General features: G+C 37.5%; 1 protein-coding gene across 2 annotated transcripts; it reads left to right on the top strand.

The window, feature by feature from the left end:
* The first annotated feature begins 545 nt into the window (after positions 1–545).
* Positions 546–16,840, top strand: LOC121729403 (wiskott-Aldrich syndrome protein homolog 1). Of its 2 annotated transcripts, XM_042117911.1 has the most exons (8): positions 546–847; positions 3,148–3,505; positions 9,418–9,619; positions 10,203–10,331; positions 11,317–11,370; positions 12,122–12,383; positions 14,979–15,161; positions 15,632–16,840. In XM_042117911.1, exons 2-8 carry the CDS (start codon positions 3,295–3,297, stop codon positions 15,716–15,718), a joined length of 1,128 nt encoding a protein of 375 aa, XP_041973845.1. In that variant the 5' UTR covers positions 546–847; positions 3,148–3,294; the 3' UTR covers positions 15,719–16,840. The 2 variants fall into 2 exon arrangements, with proteins under 2 accessions (XP_041973845.1, XP_041973846.1); XM_042117912.1 differs by lacking the exon at positions 11,317–11,370.
* Positions 16,841–18,461: the final 1,621 nt, after the last annotated feature.

Genomic DNA, 18,461 nt, shown 5'->3' with positions numbered 1-18,461 from the left:
AATGGCATAGTCCATAGACAATAGACATAATGACAGCTGGTTTGATTATCAACAGATTAAAAATGTTTCGAGGCAAAAGTTGTTATTCCATTTGACTAAATTTAGAAATTCTAATTATTAGAATCCAAAAAAAAAGACTAATTAGAAGCTTCTTATTCCACTTGTCCTAATTTAGTAACTAAATCAGTTGTGACGACGACGCGGCGATTTTGGTCAGACGTCTTCTTAATGGCTCCTAAATCATTTAGACGTCTAAATTTAGTCAAATGGAATAACAACTTATAATATTACACGTATGATAATTGATAATTGATACGTGACGTATCCATCCCTAGAGATGGACGGCAAAGCAGGATAATGTGTATGAGCTATGTCCATTTCGCAGTCCTGCACGGCGGACTGCAATGTAGAATAGTGAATGGGCCACTTTACGCCCTACGGTTAACCATAGAGAATAATGGGATAAAAAAAAATTGGCTCGGAGTTCGGACTCCGGCTAGCTTGCTACTTATATTAATCTGTGACTCCGGCTAGTAATCTGTGGACTCCGGACGTTTTTCAAGAAAATCTTTTATTTTCTACAAAAAAATAAAATTTTTAATACTTAAATGATATAAATTCCGCGTTTCTTTGATCAAAATATATGTTTCAACAAATAAATTTAACTTCAGTGTTTTCTACAGATATTATTTTCAAAGTGGCTAGAGTGATATGGAAAGAATGTTTAATATTTAACTTATATTAAAAATAACAATTACAATTTTGGTGCTTTTGTGATTATGATTATGATAATAGATTATTATAGTTTGAAGTGTATTTCCCTAGCATCGCGCTTTGCACGACAATGGTAAGCTTATCATTTATCTCTTGAACAGTTAGTACGGGTCAATGCTCGTTTTAAATCATAATATGATAGAAGTGGTATTCTACTTCATTGATCAATGTATTCCTACTCCGTCATGTGTTAGCGGACAACTATTCCGTAATCCCGAGTCTCCCAGTTGGAATTGTGCCAAATGGGTTAATAATGAACAAGTGAACTTTTTTTACATTTTCTTTTCTCTTTGTGATCGCAATTAGGTGCATCCTGTTTTGGACTTGTTTGTTTTTAAAATAAGGTGCCTTTTATTTAATAATGTCTTATGTTGTTTTCCTTGAATAGTAAACTTATTCTCACTGTCTGGATGATTTGTTGTGGGCTATGGCTTCCTTGACCCTGGGCAGCCCTGGTTCAGGGCATGAGGAACGTACTTTGAGTATTTATATTGTCAATAATCAATAACTTCATTAAAAAATACAGTTGAAAATCTTATTTAATCAAGGGAAGGAAACCACATTAGAATCTATACTTTATAGTCGCTTTATTTTTCTAAATTATTTGAAAGGGCTAACTTGAACATGCTAATCTCAGGAACTACTGGTCTGATTTAAAAAATTCTTTCAGTGTTAGAGCCTATTTATTGAGGAAGGCTATAGGCTATATTTTATCATGCTAAGATTAATAGGAGAATGTGGAAAAAACGGGGGAAATTATTTGATAGGGCTTATCTAGAACTACTAGAGCAATTTTTATGTTATTTGGCACAGATAATAAGTAGACCACGTGAAGGATCATAGGCTATCGATTCTAATAATTTTTTCAGTGGCTATATAATATTTTATACCTGTGCGACACTGGGGCAGGTCGCTAGTAATATTAATAAGCTAGTCTCTTTTTCTGTTTGAGCGAAGATTTCCTTAGTCCTTACTATTTCTGTTTTTTTTTCTTTTAGCTATTAGAATTAGCCTTTTCGGCATCTGAACTGCCCTGGGGCAGGGTGGGCTGACAGGATACGGAATCAGCCGAAGTTTAAATTGAGAACATAAACTATGTATTGCACTAGTACTATGAAGTACATAGTTTATGTTCTTAATTTAAACTTCGGATGTTTCCATATTCTGTCAGCCCACCTTGCCCCAGGGCAGTTCAGATACCGAAAACGCTATATGTTTTAAAAGGAACATAAGAAATTTGAAATGCCAATTATACCAATTAATTTTAAAAAATTGTTTCATGTCTCCCTTGTTTTTCATATTATGAATGAAAGGGAAAAACATTTTAACAGCCATTAACACTCACAGGCATTGTCAAATTAGAAAATGATTCAAACTAACTTGAAATTGGTTAAAAACAGTAGACCATCAATATACATCCGTACTAATATTATAAATGCGAAAGTGTGTCTGTGTGTCTGTCTGTCTGTCTGTCTGTCTGTCTGTCCGTCTGTCTGTCTATTATCTCTTCACGCTCAAACCGCTGAACCAATTTGGCTGAAATTTGGCATGGAGATACTTTGAGTCCCGGGAAAGGACATAGGATACTTTTTATCCCGGAAAATGTACAGTTCCCACGCAATAAACGAATTTTGGCACAACAGGGTTGCGGGCATCATCTAGTAATATTATAAATTACTAGCTGTTGCCCGCGACTTCGTCCGCGTGGACTTCAGTTTATAGCGCGCGATGTCAACAAAATTGGTGTCAAAAGCTTTTATAAAAAAAACCCTGGTACCCCTTCAATGAAAACAGCTGTGCAGTGTGCACATAATATTTCATGTTTTTTAATTAAACTTTATATTTTATGCCAAATTTTAAAGCTTATTTAGCCCCCCAATTACACAACTTTACCCATAAACTATTTATCATTCATAGGTTTAAGGTTACGTCACTGTATATAATATAAAGTACTGACTTATAAAATAACATAAAAAAGAAATAACAATCGGAAAAAGTCGAAAAAATTATACCACCTCTTATAGAAAGATGTTGGGCAAGCGTTAGCGCGATGTAAGAGACGCAAGGCGCCATCTAGTATGAATTTTTGGAACTAACTTAATTTGAACAAATTTTCGTATTTTCACCCCCTTACAACCCTTTTTTCCAGTAAAAAAGTAGCCTATGTCCTTTCTCAGGCTTTAAGACTATCTGTATACAAAATTTCATTACATTCGGTTCGGTAGTTTTGGCGTGAAAGCGAGACAGACAGACAGACAGACAGAGATACTTTCGCATTTATAATATTAGTATAGATAACCATTAGATACCATTTAAAAACCATGTCACCCAAATTTATTGTAAAGTACAAAGAGTTTAATTTCTTTGTTTCAGGTAATTAAACCCTTGACGAGGTGCTGACACACCATAATGATATGTATTACAATTACCGAGCCAAGGAGCTTAGCGGATTATCTGGATAATCACATTATTCCACACCATTAAACCTGTATTAACTCTGTGAAGGGATATGATGTGACAATGTCCAAGGTGCTATCAGCGCTTGGTGGTGCCCTGCCGGACGAGCGGCCGCTCCTATCCCTGCAGATTGTGGAGAGCGTAGCTAAGTGCCCTACGGGCTACTGGCCGGTCAGTCGCACCTACGACGAGGATGCAGACGCCGGTCTACTCCGACAGAGCGGGCTGTTTGGCAAGAAGCCCAGCCACTATATATGCCTCTCCAAATCGGAAGGTAAGTTGAATAATTTTATGTTATATCAGAATAATTTTGACGTGGGAGAGCCATGCTTCGGCACGAATGGGCCGGCTCGACCGGAGAAATACCACGTCCTCACAGAAAACCGGCGTGAAACAGCGCTTCCGCTGTGTTTCGCCGAGTAAGTGAGTTTACCGGAGGCCCAATCCCCTACCCTTTTCCTTTCCCTACCCTCCCCTATTCCCTTCCGTACCCTCCCCTATTCCCTTCCCTACCCTCCCCTATTACCCCTTAGAAGACCGGTAACGCACCTACAGCTCTTCTGATGCTGCGAGTGTCCATGGGCGACGGAAGTTGCTTTCCATCAGGTGACCCGTTTGCTCGCTTGCCCCCTTATTTCATAAAAAAAAATAAAATCCGTGTCATATTTCTGACATATACTCAGTGTCTCAGTGTATCATATTATGTTTAACTGTATTGGCTATGTAAATGGCAATTTGTCGTTCATAAACTATTGATAATTATAGCTATTAGCAATATTAAGATCGAAAAGAGGTTAGTCAGATTTGACGACGACGTAGTATTCCACACAACTTGCACTCAAGTCTCAGACGCGGTTTGTAACCGTACGACGTACTATCGGACAAATTGCTTTATAGGCAGATACGTACTACCGGAGACCAGAGTATATCTGGTCTCTGGTACTACGTATTTGATCGGACGCGACAGGTCCAAGTCAAACGCAGCTCATTGAACATGGCTAACATTTACTTGTCATGATCCAATCAAATTACGTAGAACCGAAATCTGCCTATCAATTTCTCTGATAGCATGTCGTACGGTCACAAGCCCCGTCAGTGTTTGGCTGCGTGTGTGTGCACCTCTAATGAAATGTGAGGTCGTCGGACCGTCTCGGCGGGACAATGGGGTCAAAGGACCGCCGTTTCGGTGCCCGCGACCGCTCAGCCCCCGACCGCCCGATTTACTTGCCACACTCCGGTACACATTCAAATGGCGACTTATTTATAAAGGAAAATGTGCTGGAAATAATTTGCTTAGACTCCACACCATTTTGAGGTTGAATACAGTGAAGAATAAGATCCCGTGAAATGTATTTTCATACACGGAAACTACGTTTACGGATGACGGAATTAAGCTAGCTAGAATCTTTTCGTGTATACTTAAATCCTTTTTGGTGCTACTACCTAATCCGTGTCGCATTAAATAAATAAAAAATCATCTTTCTCTCTCTCTCTCTCTCTCAATAATTCACATAAAATGTTGTTCTTTTTCCTTGCCTTTATCCGTTCTAGTAAAATGTTGAATGACGGTGTTCATGTTAGAAACGCTTTACGTATTTTAATTTATTATGTATGTTCAAGGTCTTAGCTGGTTTGTCAGTCGTTTTACCTCAAACTCAAAAGGGCAAATAAATCTTAGATTAAGTGAAAGGTTAAGAACCCTTCAAGACGTACGACGTCGATAGTATCTTTGTCTACTCTACGAGTGCATGGCAGGAAGGCACTTAATTTATTCCGTCATGTCTGGAGTATTCTTAGGACCCTAAAACTATTAAGTACGACAACGTTTAAATTAAAAAATAAAGAGTAATTGCTATCTTTAGAAATGGCATCAGTCGTTTAGTTTACAAAGAAACAAAAATACTACAGGGGAAGAATGATTCATCGTAGTTAGAGTAACGCTTATTCTCATTAACTTTAATTAAAGTGATTACTTTAATCTCTTTTTTTTTGTCTAAGCGACACTATGATTAAATAAGATATTACTTAATGGCTGCATCTGAGAGAGTCACTATTCAAACAATTATTATTCTATTGTTATGCCGAAGGTCGGGACACTGGTTTGTCCTGTTATCACCCCGTGATAAAAACCGTGAGAGCTACTATAATAGGCCTGATTGTGTATTTGCTTGGAATTCCTCTTAACAATGACATCAGAAGATAACAGCAACAAAATTCCAAGCAAACAAAAAAAAAATTTACCATAAGCTATTTATTCTCAGAAGATTATCGGACTTCTCGTGAGAAGTCTCTTTGGTGAAGCGAGTAAAAGAAGAGACGATATTGCGTTTCCGAGCCCCTAGCCAACACGTTTTATTTTTCGCTTCAACGCTTTTCGTTCGGCGGCGATTCTATAAAGAAGCGACAAAGAAAACGTCTTAGCTAAAGGGCTTTGTTACTCGTGTCTCCCCTGAATGAGGTCCTTAATTTAGTTCACAAGTTGGGCGTGTTGACCAATTTAAATAGAAGTCTTTGGTGTTGACCTACAAACGATGTATTAGAAAGTTTAGACAGTCGGTACATAACTTTCAAAAACAATGACTCAGGCGTGATTAGAACATGTTTTTAGCTGATATAATAACGAAAACATCAGAAAAACGATATAAGCGGGACTAGGTCCTTCAAATGAGGCTCTATACCAGGGGTTCCCAAACTTATTTTGTGTACTGCTGCACTTTGGAATAAATTATTTTAAGAGCCCTTTTTTTACCTACTAAAACCTATAACTTCAAATTAAATTACGTATACACTTTGGGTAAGGCTGCTCTATATATGATAATTTATATACATTTAAGATAAATAATAATAATAATATCTATGGACGCTTCACACCACGTCAGTCTGGCCCCGTGCTAAGTACCTGAAGGACTTGTGTTACGGGTACCAGGCAACGGAAATATATTTAATACCTTTATACTATGCATATATTTAAGATTTTTATTATATCATACACATATTTAATACACACCCATGACCCAGGAACTTTGAAAACTTTTTGTTCCGTCAGCTGGATTCGAACCCGCGACCCCCGGCTCTACCGACAGCCCACCCACTGAGCCACAGAGGTCGTCAAGAGATTACACATAGCTTAGGTTTCCTTTTTGGGTCTTTCATCCACAACCAAATTTACCCCTTTTTCAAATCAGCCACGTTTAAATGTCAATCCTTTTTTAACCGTATCTTTTTAGCCTAGTTCCTCTGGAACAATCTGGTTTTATCTTTGCCAGACAAACTTTGTTGGCAACATATAGGGCATAAATATATCTCGACCAAGTTATTTACTTTTGCACCTCCTGTCAACATGATGCTTTCCAGACGAGGTACCAACTTAACTTGGTCGAGTTGTAGCTTATCATATTCCTTAGTATCAAGTTGCACCACCTCCAGTGTGATGGATTCCAGATGAAGTCCCAACTTAACTTGATCGAGTTGTTATCATATCTCCAATATTCATGTATTCAGTGGGCAGAATTTGGCACGTAGCGTGCGGCGTATTATCAGGTCAATGTTACACCACGCCAACCACTCGCTCGCTCGCTATTGTTGCCAAACCGAGCTAGTAAAACGTACACTGTGTCAAAGTATGCTATAAACAGCGCTCTATGTGAAGATAGTAGAAACTAGAGATATCGCATCCGCTCATCATAGACAATTTCAATATATTTTGATGGGAAAAAATATTGAAAGTCGACCAAATTAATGTGTACTAGTTTTATTTCTATTAATTAAGTGACTTTTAAAATGGTTACATTTTTAGTCACTTATACTGAGCTTCCTCGGGTTTCCCTTTATTTAGTGTATGAAATGTATTTTTCAAAGGCATGAGCCACGGGCCACGACATAAGTCTCAGCCTTAATTCGTTTATCGCGCGGAAACCGTACATTTTTCCGGGATAAAATGTATCCTTTGTCCTTTCCCGAGGCTCAAAGTATCTCCACACCAATTTCAGCAAAATCGGTTCAGTGGTTTGGGCGTGAAGAGGTAAGAGACAGACACACTTTCACATTCATAATATTAGTATGGATAAAAGGAGAGTGTCTAACCGCTAACGCGAACGTGATAGAGAACTTCATAGAAATTGTATGTGTCAATGTAAAATGTTCTGCCTCGTCCCATTGTTTTTACTATAGAGCAGTGGTCACCAATTAGTTTCGCTCGGGGTCCGTTTTAAGATATAAAATTACCTCCGAGGTCCACACATTAAAAAAAATTAAACAAATGTAATTACGGAAATTAAAATGATATTTGTATCAATGAGAAAAGTGTAAATTTTTGTTGCAACATGTTCATCAGTATGTCGAGACCGAAATTAATTTTTAACGAAGTTCAACTTCGAACTTGCTTGGTCCGCACACAATGGGTCGGAGGTCCGCATCCGGACCGCGGTCCGCCATTTGGTGACCCCTGCTATAGAGTATAGAACATTGCTAGACTGAGACAGTTACTATCATAATATTCATGTCATATAAGTTCCTGGTAGTCGGAATCAAATCTGCACTCTATCGCGTGAGCTATAAGTTTTAACACAGAATAGATAATAGTACAAGTATTTTTAATTACAGTTTTGTCCTTATTTGGCTCTCGAAACAGTAGTTATAGTGTAACTTGGCATTGAGCAGTAGATGACCGTGCCTATTGGTGTATGAAGACCAATCATTTATCTAAGATTTCAGCAATAAATAGAGTACTTACAGATTATTTATTTGTAAAATTACGTACAACATCAATAAATTTTTGCTCTACTGGTTTAAAAACTTTTCCTTTACACTAAAACGGCTGAAAACATAACTTGTCTAAACACACAAGTTCGGCATGATTCCGCCTGCAATGTATTTTAAATTACCGATGACACACCATGCCGAAATTACGTCGCGTTACATTGTATGCGTTTGACATTGCTGACGTAGTCACGCCGAACTTCCGCCGCGGCAACTTCGGCATGGTGTGTTTAGACACTAAAACACCAATAAAATTACCACATCTTTAGAAGACGTCGCGACGTCTTCTAAAGACGCGTCGTTAAACTCAATAATATTTAAGATGTGTGTGTGTGCGTCCGCTAGATATAGCGTATAGTGCGATTAGGCCTTTCTTATCATATTAAAAGTCGGTCGACTATGCCAATTGCGAAACACTAACGGTCTTACTACAAAAGATTTAAACACCTGTTGAACAGTTAATTAGAAAAAAATTCAGTACAAAATGGTCTCAAAACAACTGTTCAATAGATGTTTAAATCTTTTGTGGTAAGACCTTAAATATTGTACCTTGTACGTATGCATAATTTAAGCCGGGTAGGCTAATAAAAAAGCTTTAATGAATAATGAAAAATCATCAAGTCTCACTTTGTCTCACGCACACAAAGGGAGGCCCTTATGCCGTCGCCCGTCACACTCTAATGCAGCTAATTGCTGGACCTCATTTGATGCCACTCTACTAATTGTACACCGTGAAAGTGTACACTATGCGCTCCACTAAGCTCCGTTATGTCTTATCTAATTCAATTTCCTCAAAGTATGTTAGTCGTTCTTAGTCATGATACAGTTAAACATACGTCATTCATCTAAAGTCCACATCGACATGCCTTTTGCCTCTAGCTTTTTTCATTGAGAATTGTCATCTAAAGTAATTTGTTGAATCAACCAATTGATATGTCCTGAGCCGATTGAATGTCTCGCTATATAAATTATAATATGATACTCGACCGTAGTTATATTACAAGCTACATGACTCATAAGCATGAATTGAAACCTTTGCTGATACTGTTGTTTTCTGTGGGAAAAAGTAGGCAAGAAAGTCATCGTTTTTCTTTGAATCTTCTTCCGAAGGCGACGAGGACGATGTTGGATATTCTCGGGATTCGCAAGAACCTTAAAATGACTTATGTCCGTACTTCACGGCAGGCGTGACCATACCATACTAACGTGAAGTTTGTGAAACTTGAAGACAGATTCCTTATTTACATGTCTCATCCTCTTCTCAGGGCCGGATTTATAATTTTTATGACTAAAGGCCACTTTAATTTTGCCGCCTTTATGCACGAGCTCTACCGCCATCCTAGGACGCTGCCGCCCATAGGCCTATACTGCCTATACATACATCCAGAGCTGCCTCTTCTTACACATATCCTTATATTCTCTCTCCAGGCGTGCCGGGCTACGTGATGGACGGCGTGACGGTGGTGGGCGAGCGCGAGGCGGCGCCGGCGGGATACAGCGTGGCGGGCCGCGCGGGCAAGCGGCGGCTGTGCACGCGCGTGTCCCGCCACCCGCCGCCCGCCGCGCCCGTCACCGACGTCATCGTGTGTTCGCGCATGCGCACCGCGCCGGAGGGCTTTCATCTAGCTGGGTGGGTTTGTCCATACACACACACACACACACACACAGGAATGAGCACCTAAGGTGGCGTTTGTCTTCGACAAGAATTCCATACTCAATCTTACACCAGATGTTCCTTACGTCCGTATGACATAGATCATAATATGATGCATAAGTGTTATCGGGATGATCTTCCAGTCCCAGTTGGATCCTCTTACTTCTAAATGTTCATGCTAATTACGCCACTCAGCCAATATACAGTGTGTTAGTGTAAACACCGTTATCCTTGAAACCATCAAATGAACCCGTCAAAATGAACAACTTTTTCTATGAGAACAATTCTTTATGCTGGGAACTCTTTTTTTTTTGAGTTCCCAGCATTGTTCTCATAGAAAAAGTTGTTCATTTTGACGGGCTTATTTGATGGTTTCAAGGATAACGGTGTTTACACTAACATCTTGTATATTCTAAGCTACTGTAGCCTGTAGACTGAAATTGGCAGGACGAAGAAGAGAAAAATCTCTGGAAAGTTCTGTTAAGAACTGACGGCAATCTTCTCCTCTCTGGATCCACAAGTTTGAACTTCTATACTAAACTTGATCATGTAATTCCAGGGAGATAAACGGCAAGATGGTGTGCTACAAGGTGAGCGGCGGCAGCGCGGACGCGTCGCCCACGCACCAGCCACGCCCCGCCGACTACGAGAACGTCGTGTCGCATCTCACGCCAGACGCCAACAGGAGGTGAGGAGCTTGGACCTACAGCTATATCAGTTGTATCAATGAGGGTATTTGATATTCTGTTTGTCATCAGGTGCCGCTGTTTAGAGCACATATTATTTTATACATTAGAGACATATATTTTATGTCAATTGTGAGCTATTCCTATCTCTAGTAGGGCAAAACCAGAGATAGATCAAATATTGGGAACGGCCGTTAGTCTTTCGTAATAAAAAGACATATTATCATGACACATGACAGCTATATCGTGACGTCATATTATGTCAGCAGTTTGACACGGTAGACCCTAGGGCTACATGCGGCACCTGGTGGCAAATAGAATACCGAACACCCTCATTGAATGAGGGCACCCACTGGTCCGAACATGTCGTGTGTCTTGAAGCCCTGTGAATCCTACAATCAATCAAACACATTCAATTAATTTAATTATTAAAGTGTACGTTAACAAGTTGATACTTTGGCCGTGTTGACACCAAACCGACTGTGAAACCGAAACCAAATGCGTACGTACCGAATGTCTACGAGCCCCAGTGTGAACGTGAAAATATACGGTATCGAATGTCCGCGCCTACGCCTAGCGTAATAGCGGTTAGGTGTGAACGAAAAAGTGAATATGTATGGAAATACAATAAACTGCGTAACGTTCGCTCACATTCGGCGGCTTACAGTCGGTTTGGTGTGAACACGGCCTAAGAACTGACATTTGAAATGTAACAGCCCTAAGTATTATTAGCCCAGGGTACCCTAAACTCACGGTCCGGTCTTCCCTAAACATAATATGTGGGAAAACCCCATAAAATTGACACTTTTGTCCTCTATCAGCTGTTTCATTATGGATTAAGGTTTAAAGTTTGTGTTCTAAACAACACATTTTCTGTAAAATACTAGTATGTTCTATAACTGAATTGGCCGCTCGTGTATAAAGGTTTCGAAATGTAGGTCACAGTTACACGCGAGGCGAAATATCCAGTTGCAGTTTGTGTTTCAGTTGCATCTCGGTACAGATGTTCAAACGGCTGAAACTTCGCTGGGCCGGCGCCGGGTACTGTTTGTTTTAGAGCTCCCACACGTAACTGCGAATTAGAATTGCATCGCAAATATCTGCGACAAAATTCAGAATAAAAATGACATTACGATGCTGCGATGCGATGCAAATTCGCAGTTTTGTGTTGGAGCCCTTACTGACACGCGTGTGGACTTGTTGTTGACTTTACGAATTTTCTTGTTTGAATACGCGCGAAAACGAATTTTGCTTTTGAATTTGCGCGAGTGTGAATCATTTTGTTTTCTTGATTTATGAATCATGATTCATGATATATTTTGCTTGAGTAAATCACTATTAATGTTTTTCCTGTTATATTATTTTTAAAGACATGTTGTTTTTTTTTCTTAAAATCGGTAGAGGAAAACCGTAACATGTTTGTTTTGAAAGTGATTAAATGTGCTTAGCATGCGTGTGTTTGATGAAATTAAGAAGCCATTCGAGAGTTAACAACTTTAAGGGCTATGTTTTTGATAACATTTAAATTATTTTGATACCTCGTTAAACAAAAAACGTTAAGTCGGACGTTACAAGCAGTTCCTTAGCCGCTACTATGGAACACAAACAATAAACATTTTTAATTTAGATATTTTGAATTTGAGTACCAAAAGCTCCGCCGAAAGAAATCAGGCCATTTTTATCCGATTTCGGATACCACATTCCTTTCCGTTTTTGTGTTGCCGCTATCATATTATATTTCCGCTCCTTAGTCTTAATTCGTTTTCGTAATAACGTTATTGCATATTCACAGGCTGCGCGCCGTGCCCGAGCGTCCGCCGAAGCTGTCGCCTCTCGTGAACGACCTCAACAACCTGAACCTCAAGTCGCCGTCCGCGTACCCCAAGATCGAGGACTTCGGGACCGACCACGACTACGAGGCGCTGAGCCCCTCCTACGTGAAGCCCGTGCGGCCCGCGCCCCGCCCACCCAGCGGCGTGCAGGTCTCGCCTGCTGCGCGGCCCGCTAACGGCCCGCAGCTGTCGCCCGCGCCGCGGCCCCCGCACGGCCCTCAGGTATGGATCTTATGATGTAAAAAGTAAATTGGTTCAAAACGAATGAGATTTGTAAAACACTTTTGTACTTTCGGTAAGAAGAGGTAAAGGGAGACCGTAGCGATCTGTAAACAAAAGCTGTATGGTAACTGAATAAAGAAAAGAAACGAAAGTGCGTTTCTATTTTAATTTATTTAGGAAACATACAGTTTTTTAAATTATCTTAAGCTTAATACAATTTTTACTTAATAGTCTAAGATCCCACTGCAAAACTATGCAGGTATCGAGTACACGCTTAAAACCACATTTTTACAAATATTTATGATTAGGAGAACATATTTCTACTGGGGTGCCAGTCCAAATTTGAAAAAAAAATTTTAAAACATTGAGTCGGCGGGATAAAATGTATTCATCAGGTATTGAAAGCAAACATGGTTCATTTCACGGCGATGAGTATATATGAAAGCAAACATGGTTCATTTCACGGCGATGAGTATATATGAAAGCAAACATGGTTCATTTCACGGCGATGAGTATATATGAAAGCAAACATGGTTCATTTCACGGCGATGAGTATATATGAAAGCAAACATCGTTCATTTCGCGGCAATTGTGGTCATTTGTGGTCTGTGTGAGTCCACAAACGATGATGACGACGACTCTGATATTTGTAGCAATGACAGTGATAGTGACGATGATAGTTTGAGTGAAAACTCTGATGATTAGAATAAAAAAATACACGGAGTTAAAGAATATTTGACTGAATTTCCCAAACCAATAATTGTAATTGTAATGAGGGATTTTCCTATTTTTTTAATTTGATTGTCAAACAGTTTCCATTTTAGTAACTAGATGGCGTATGGGTAGACAACTATCGGTAATACCAGGGAATATCATCAATAATTGCTACTGGGCAAAAGAATGTCAAACTTGATACATTTCAATTTGAAAAAGACGCAATAATATTCCAATGAATAGGATAATAAAGTTATTATAACGATGTTTTAGCTAAAATTCACGGAAGAAATAGCCCTATTTACCGATATTCACACCAAATGTCACAGGAATAATACATTTTGGTTTTGACAACATCTTACCTGCACTTGTGCAAGATGACGGATATTTAATGGCTAATATTTTACCAATAATGAATATAAAAAACCCAAATAACGCAATTTGGGAAAAAATAATAAAAACCATACCAACAATGAAAAGTAGAAGAAGTTTGAAAGTGATATGCCCGCCAAAACTCTTTCAGTTGTCAAGTTTCAGTTTGACAAGTTTTTATTATGTCAGCGTGTTCCTAAACTATTACCAGTGTACTGGTCTAATCGCTTAGGCCAATGATCGCTTAGGTTTAAGATATTTTTGATTTATGTCACATTTGACAGTACACTGATATTTTTTGGAAACATAACCCATATGTAGTCAGTGATGCCAACCTGCAGATAATTTCAGATCGGTGAGGAACTACGAATAATAAAAACTAAGGAAAAGTAACTTCGTTAAAAAAACATGCTCCACAATACTTGTCAAAAAATGTACCTTAGGTACACATTTCAATACATTTGCAATATTTAGGTGACCTTGAGCGGTACTAGGCTGACGAAACATGACAGATCAAAAGGAACCAAATTTAAAACGATAATAGTATGGGAGTTACGATTCCTTAGTTTTTATTATTCGTAGGTGAGGAACCAATAGAAAATCCAGAAATGTCCATCCTTACGCCAACTAGTTAAGATTTTTAAAATTAAAATTAAAAAACATAAATGAAAATCCCTCATTAATTTTTTTCCAAGATACTGAACATAAATAGGTGATTTCCAATTTTGGTGGCTTGTCGTCGAACTATAATTTTACTCTATATCAAGACCGATTAACAAAAAACTTGATACTGGATTAGATTATGTACTGTTGACTCTTCATAATATTATATGAATTTTATTGTTCTAAGTTACAATCAGTTATTTTTCAATTTTGGTGTCATTTACGAAATGTTGTTTCTACAAAATAGCATTGATCTCTTAATCATAAAAAATACGCAATTTACTTCATTCAGCCACGCGTTAACCCGCTTAGGAGGTTGTTGTGGGCTGTGTCGCACCAGTTTCCAGCCAGAAATGAAAGAAAATCGTTTTATTACAACACCCCCGATTTTATGCAATTTTGGTGTACCCAAATTTTCCTTGTGTATCTTATGGCAATAATATCATATTATTGTTATTTTCAATATCGGTAGAGTTTTGGTTTGTTTATAGTTAGTTAGTTTATGAACTTTTACTAGGGATTTGACAGTTCATTTGACATTTTGTTATGGTTAAAGTTAAAGTCATAGTTAAAGTAAGGGGGTTCAACCCACTCTAAATCTCTAATATTGGTAGATACAAAAATTTCCACCAAAATTATACCAGGAAGTAGGTCATTACTACTGTTAAACTATATCTTGTCAGTAATACTGTTAGGCCGGCACACACGCCGCGGCGGCGGCGATTCTTTACCGCGGCGGCGCCGCCGTGTGTAAATACTCTTATATGTCGAGTTAGCTATCTTCTTTATGAAACTGTTAGAGAAAGTCTATTAAACAAAAAGTATTTTACCTTTCCTCCCCGCCAGGTGTCTCCCGCGCCCCGCCCCCCGCACGGCTCCCCGCTGTCGCCGGCGGCGGTGGCGCGCAAGAAGGCGCCGGCGCCGCTACCCAAGGTGTCCAACTACCAGACGCTGGGCGGATACAACGGGCTGGAGGGCGTGCCCTTCGTGCTCAACCCTAAGCTCCGCGGCCTGCCCGATGTCACATTGGTAATTGATTTTTTAAATATAATTTCTAATATAAAACTTCTATCTACTCAGAGGCACATATTACGTCGCACAGTTTTTTATCATTCAAATTGTAGCACAGCTTGTCTAACTTAAAATGACGTGCCTCTCCCTCGTATTCACAGTACAAAAAGTTTCATTTATATCAACGACTAGATGTCCCGGTGAACTTCGTGTCACTTCCCTGGACTTCCACAATCATTTTAAGACTAAAATTAGCCAAATCGGTCCAGCCGTTATCGAGTTATAGCGTTACTAACACAATTGAAAATCCATTTATATATATATATATATATATATATATATATATATATATATATATATATATATATATATATATATATATATATATATATATATATATATATATATATATATATATAAATAAGACAAGCTGTACTGCTATTGCCGTTAGAAGAAATCAATAACTAACGTATTATTTCTACTTCTAGGCTCAGTTACCGGTGATCAAGCAGCGGACGCGCTTCGACCTGGACCGCGACTACAGCTACAATTTCAACTTGGAGCGGCAGACGTGATGCGCCCGCGCGCCGCCGCCCCATGGACCATAGACTATAGACGGTCCGCTGTGCCCATAGACTATAGAAGTCCGCTGTGCCCATAGACAATAGAGTACGTAAGTCACTGCACTGAGTCTGAATGTTATTGACAGGCACCGTGTGCACCATTACACTGCTTAAAATTTTTGATCGAAACTTTCGTATTGAAGTTTCTCGATATCTGTATTATGTCCTTCCAATAGTAACGCTGGAATTTTATTACCTTATCAATTATGAAATTATTTGAGAAATATTACTACTTCGATAGACTGAAAAACTTTTGTTTGAGCAGTCTATGGTCATAAACGTTAAATAGCGTTTATGTTGTCTAGAAACGATACCTAAAGGTATTGCATTACGGTAGTCACAATGGAAAGACTGAGAAAGAAAATGGTGGATCAAGAAATATCTAGAATACGAGAGTAAGGATTCTAAAATAAAGCACAGGGTTTGATGTAATGTAACATGTTGTAGTTTTTGCCTTTGGTTCTTACAACGATATTCATTCTTCAAGATGTGCTCTATGTAGTTCAATTTAATCTCCAACTCAAGCATGTAAGTGCTTCTAGGATCTAGCCAAATGAAAATACCTAATTAGTAATTATGTAATAATTTTTTATACAACTTTTTTACTGTTCTTTGACATCAATATACATAATTTATATTTAATTTTTACGTTACAGTAATCTATTGTGCCAATTGTAGTACAAAATAAATGGAATAATTTTAAACTAGTCTGTAAATCTGCCATTTTTTATATTTTAAACGACTGTAGGAGCACCTAGTTCGTGCAAAACAATAAAATGAATACAATTCCTGATATATTATTATTGATAAGTACATTTTTTTTCTTAGCCAATTTTTTCACAAGCTGTTTAACCAGTGCGATTTCTATTATTTTACTCTTATAATTGTCAAATATAAACAAGTCAAAGAATTTATACCAAAACGCGTTACGATTAAATCGCGTCCATGGAGTTAAGATCTGAAATAAAATATGTATAACGTAAACTTTGTTGCGACAAAATGCCTTGTAACTTGTATGCCACGCGTCCGATGCATTGAATTATTAATCATAATATAATACGTTTATAATAATTCGTATATGTATGCCACATTGATTAGAAAAACGGGCATGATTAAAATTTTGTCATTTCTAATCTAAATCTTATATTATGACGATTATGTCGCAATATTGCGTTTGTTCTATATTTTATCATTGACCGACTATTTATTTATCGGACGTGGACGGGTACAATGGTACCCGTCCACGTTATTATTTGTGAGATAAAATAATGATTTTATCTCACAAATAATAATTTTGCATATCAAGTCACGAGGATGTTCTGTCACAAAAACTTATGTATAAGGTTGTGAGCCTTTGTGTCAATTTTGTACATATCTTTTGATTTCTTGTATGTATTATAATTATTGTTCATTCATCGCCAAAATTTTTGACTACCTTTTTTGTAGTTAAAATTTAGTAGTTGTGTATTAATAATTATGATACTTAACATTAATTTAGATTTAACGATAGGTTTGGACTGATATAAATAATCCTTTGTAGACTCTACTTGGCACGATATTACCACTGTAAATAAGTTTGTAAAACTATTATAATACAATTTGTTAGTATTTTTATTACACGCATCATAAAACTCTTGTCAGCTTTATCATGCACGTTATATCAAAAAAATATTTTTATTTGTATTATTAACTGACTAATATTACAAATAAAAATATTATAAGTTAACATAAATTTGTATCAAAAGTTATATCGATTTCAAAGACGGGCCTGTTTCACCACTTTCTGATAAAGTGCCTAATAGGCTATTTACAACTTTTTTACAGATTCTCCATACTTGATCTGTCAAGTTAATTGGTGGATGGCGATATCAGGAAGTGGTGAAACAGGCCCTAAATAATTATAATGTGATAAATAATAATTTCTAGACAAGTCAACCGAAAAAACAAGGGAATGTTAATTTTGTTATTTTTAGATATAAATACTGCATGAAGTAAAATCAATATAGCAAAATAAACTTTCATAATGTCACAAATCTATGCTTCGTCTATCCATAGCTTTATTGTAAATAATGTTTTGTTTGTATTGCAACTAGATTATTTAAAATACGCTTTTTATAATAGAAAATGTATCTCATGATATCTCTAGATTAATTGAAATAAAGAATAAATTATTAAACAGATTTATTTATTTCAATGTCACTATAATATTATTTTTTACTCTGTAAAACAAAAAGTTGAATGAATAAAAAAGCAATTTAACAAGAACATAGTTTATTCCAAAGTATTAAACTTTAATTTTTCACTTATTACAAGAAAACAATTATACAAACGTACTACTGACAAAATAATATTATTCATTGGTTTTAAGACATTTTCTTTTTGTTAGGAATAGGTTACCGATCGCTGAACCTCATTTATGAACCAGAATCAATTGTAAAAAAAATATCCGTCTGTTCTAGAAAAAGACTTAGTAAAATATATAAAGTGACTCTTCGAGGGATGCAAATTGGCCACAATTTTCTAGACCATGACAATTATTATTATGCGCACATTAATGTTACCATATAGAGAACATGCGTGGAACAATATATTTTGTCAGTAATATAACAATCATTTATAACAACATTTCAGGCACCCAGACCAAATCCTTAGAGTAAACAGTGCTTGACTAAGCGACCATCACAATACAATCGAT

The sequence above is a fragment of the Aricia agestis genome, chromosome 8 (assembly GCF_905147365.1).
Source record: "Aricia agestis chromosome 8, ilAriAges1.1, whole genome shotgun sequence".
NCBI lineage: Eukaryota > Metazoa > Arthropoda > Insecta > Lepidoptera > Lycaenidae > Aricia > Aricia agestis.
This window is presented reverse-complemented; position numbering and strand designations above follow the sequence as displayed.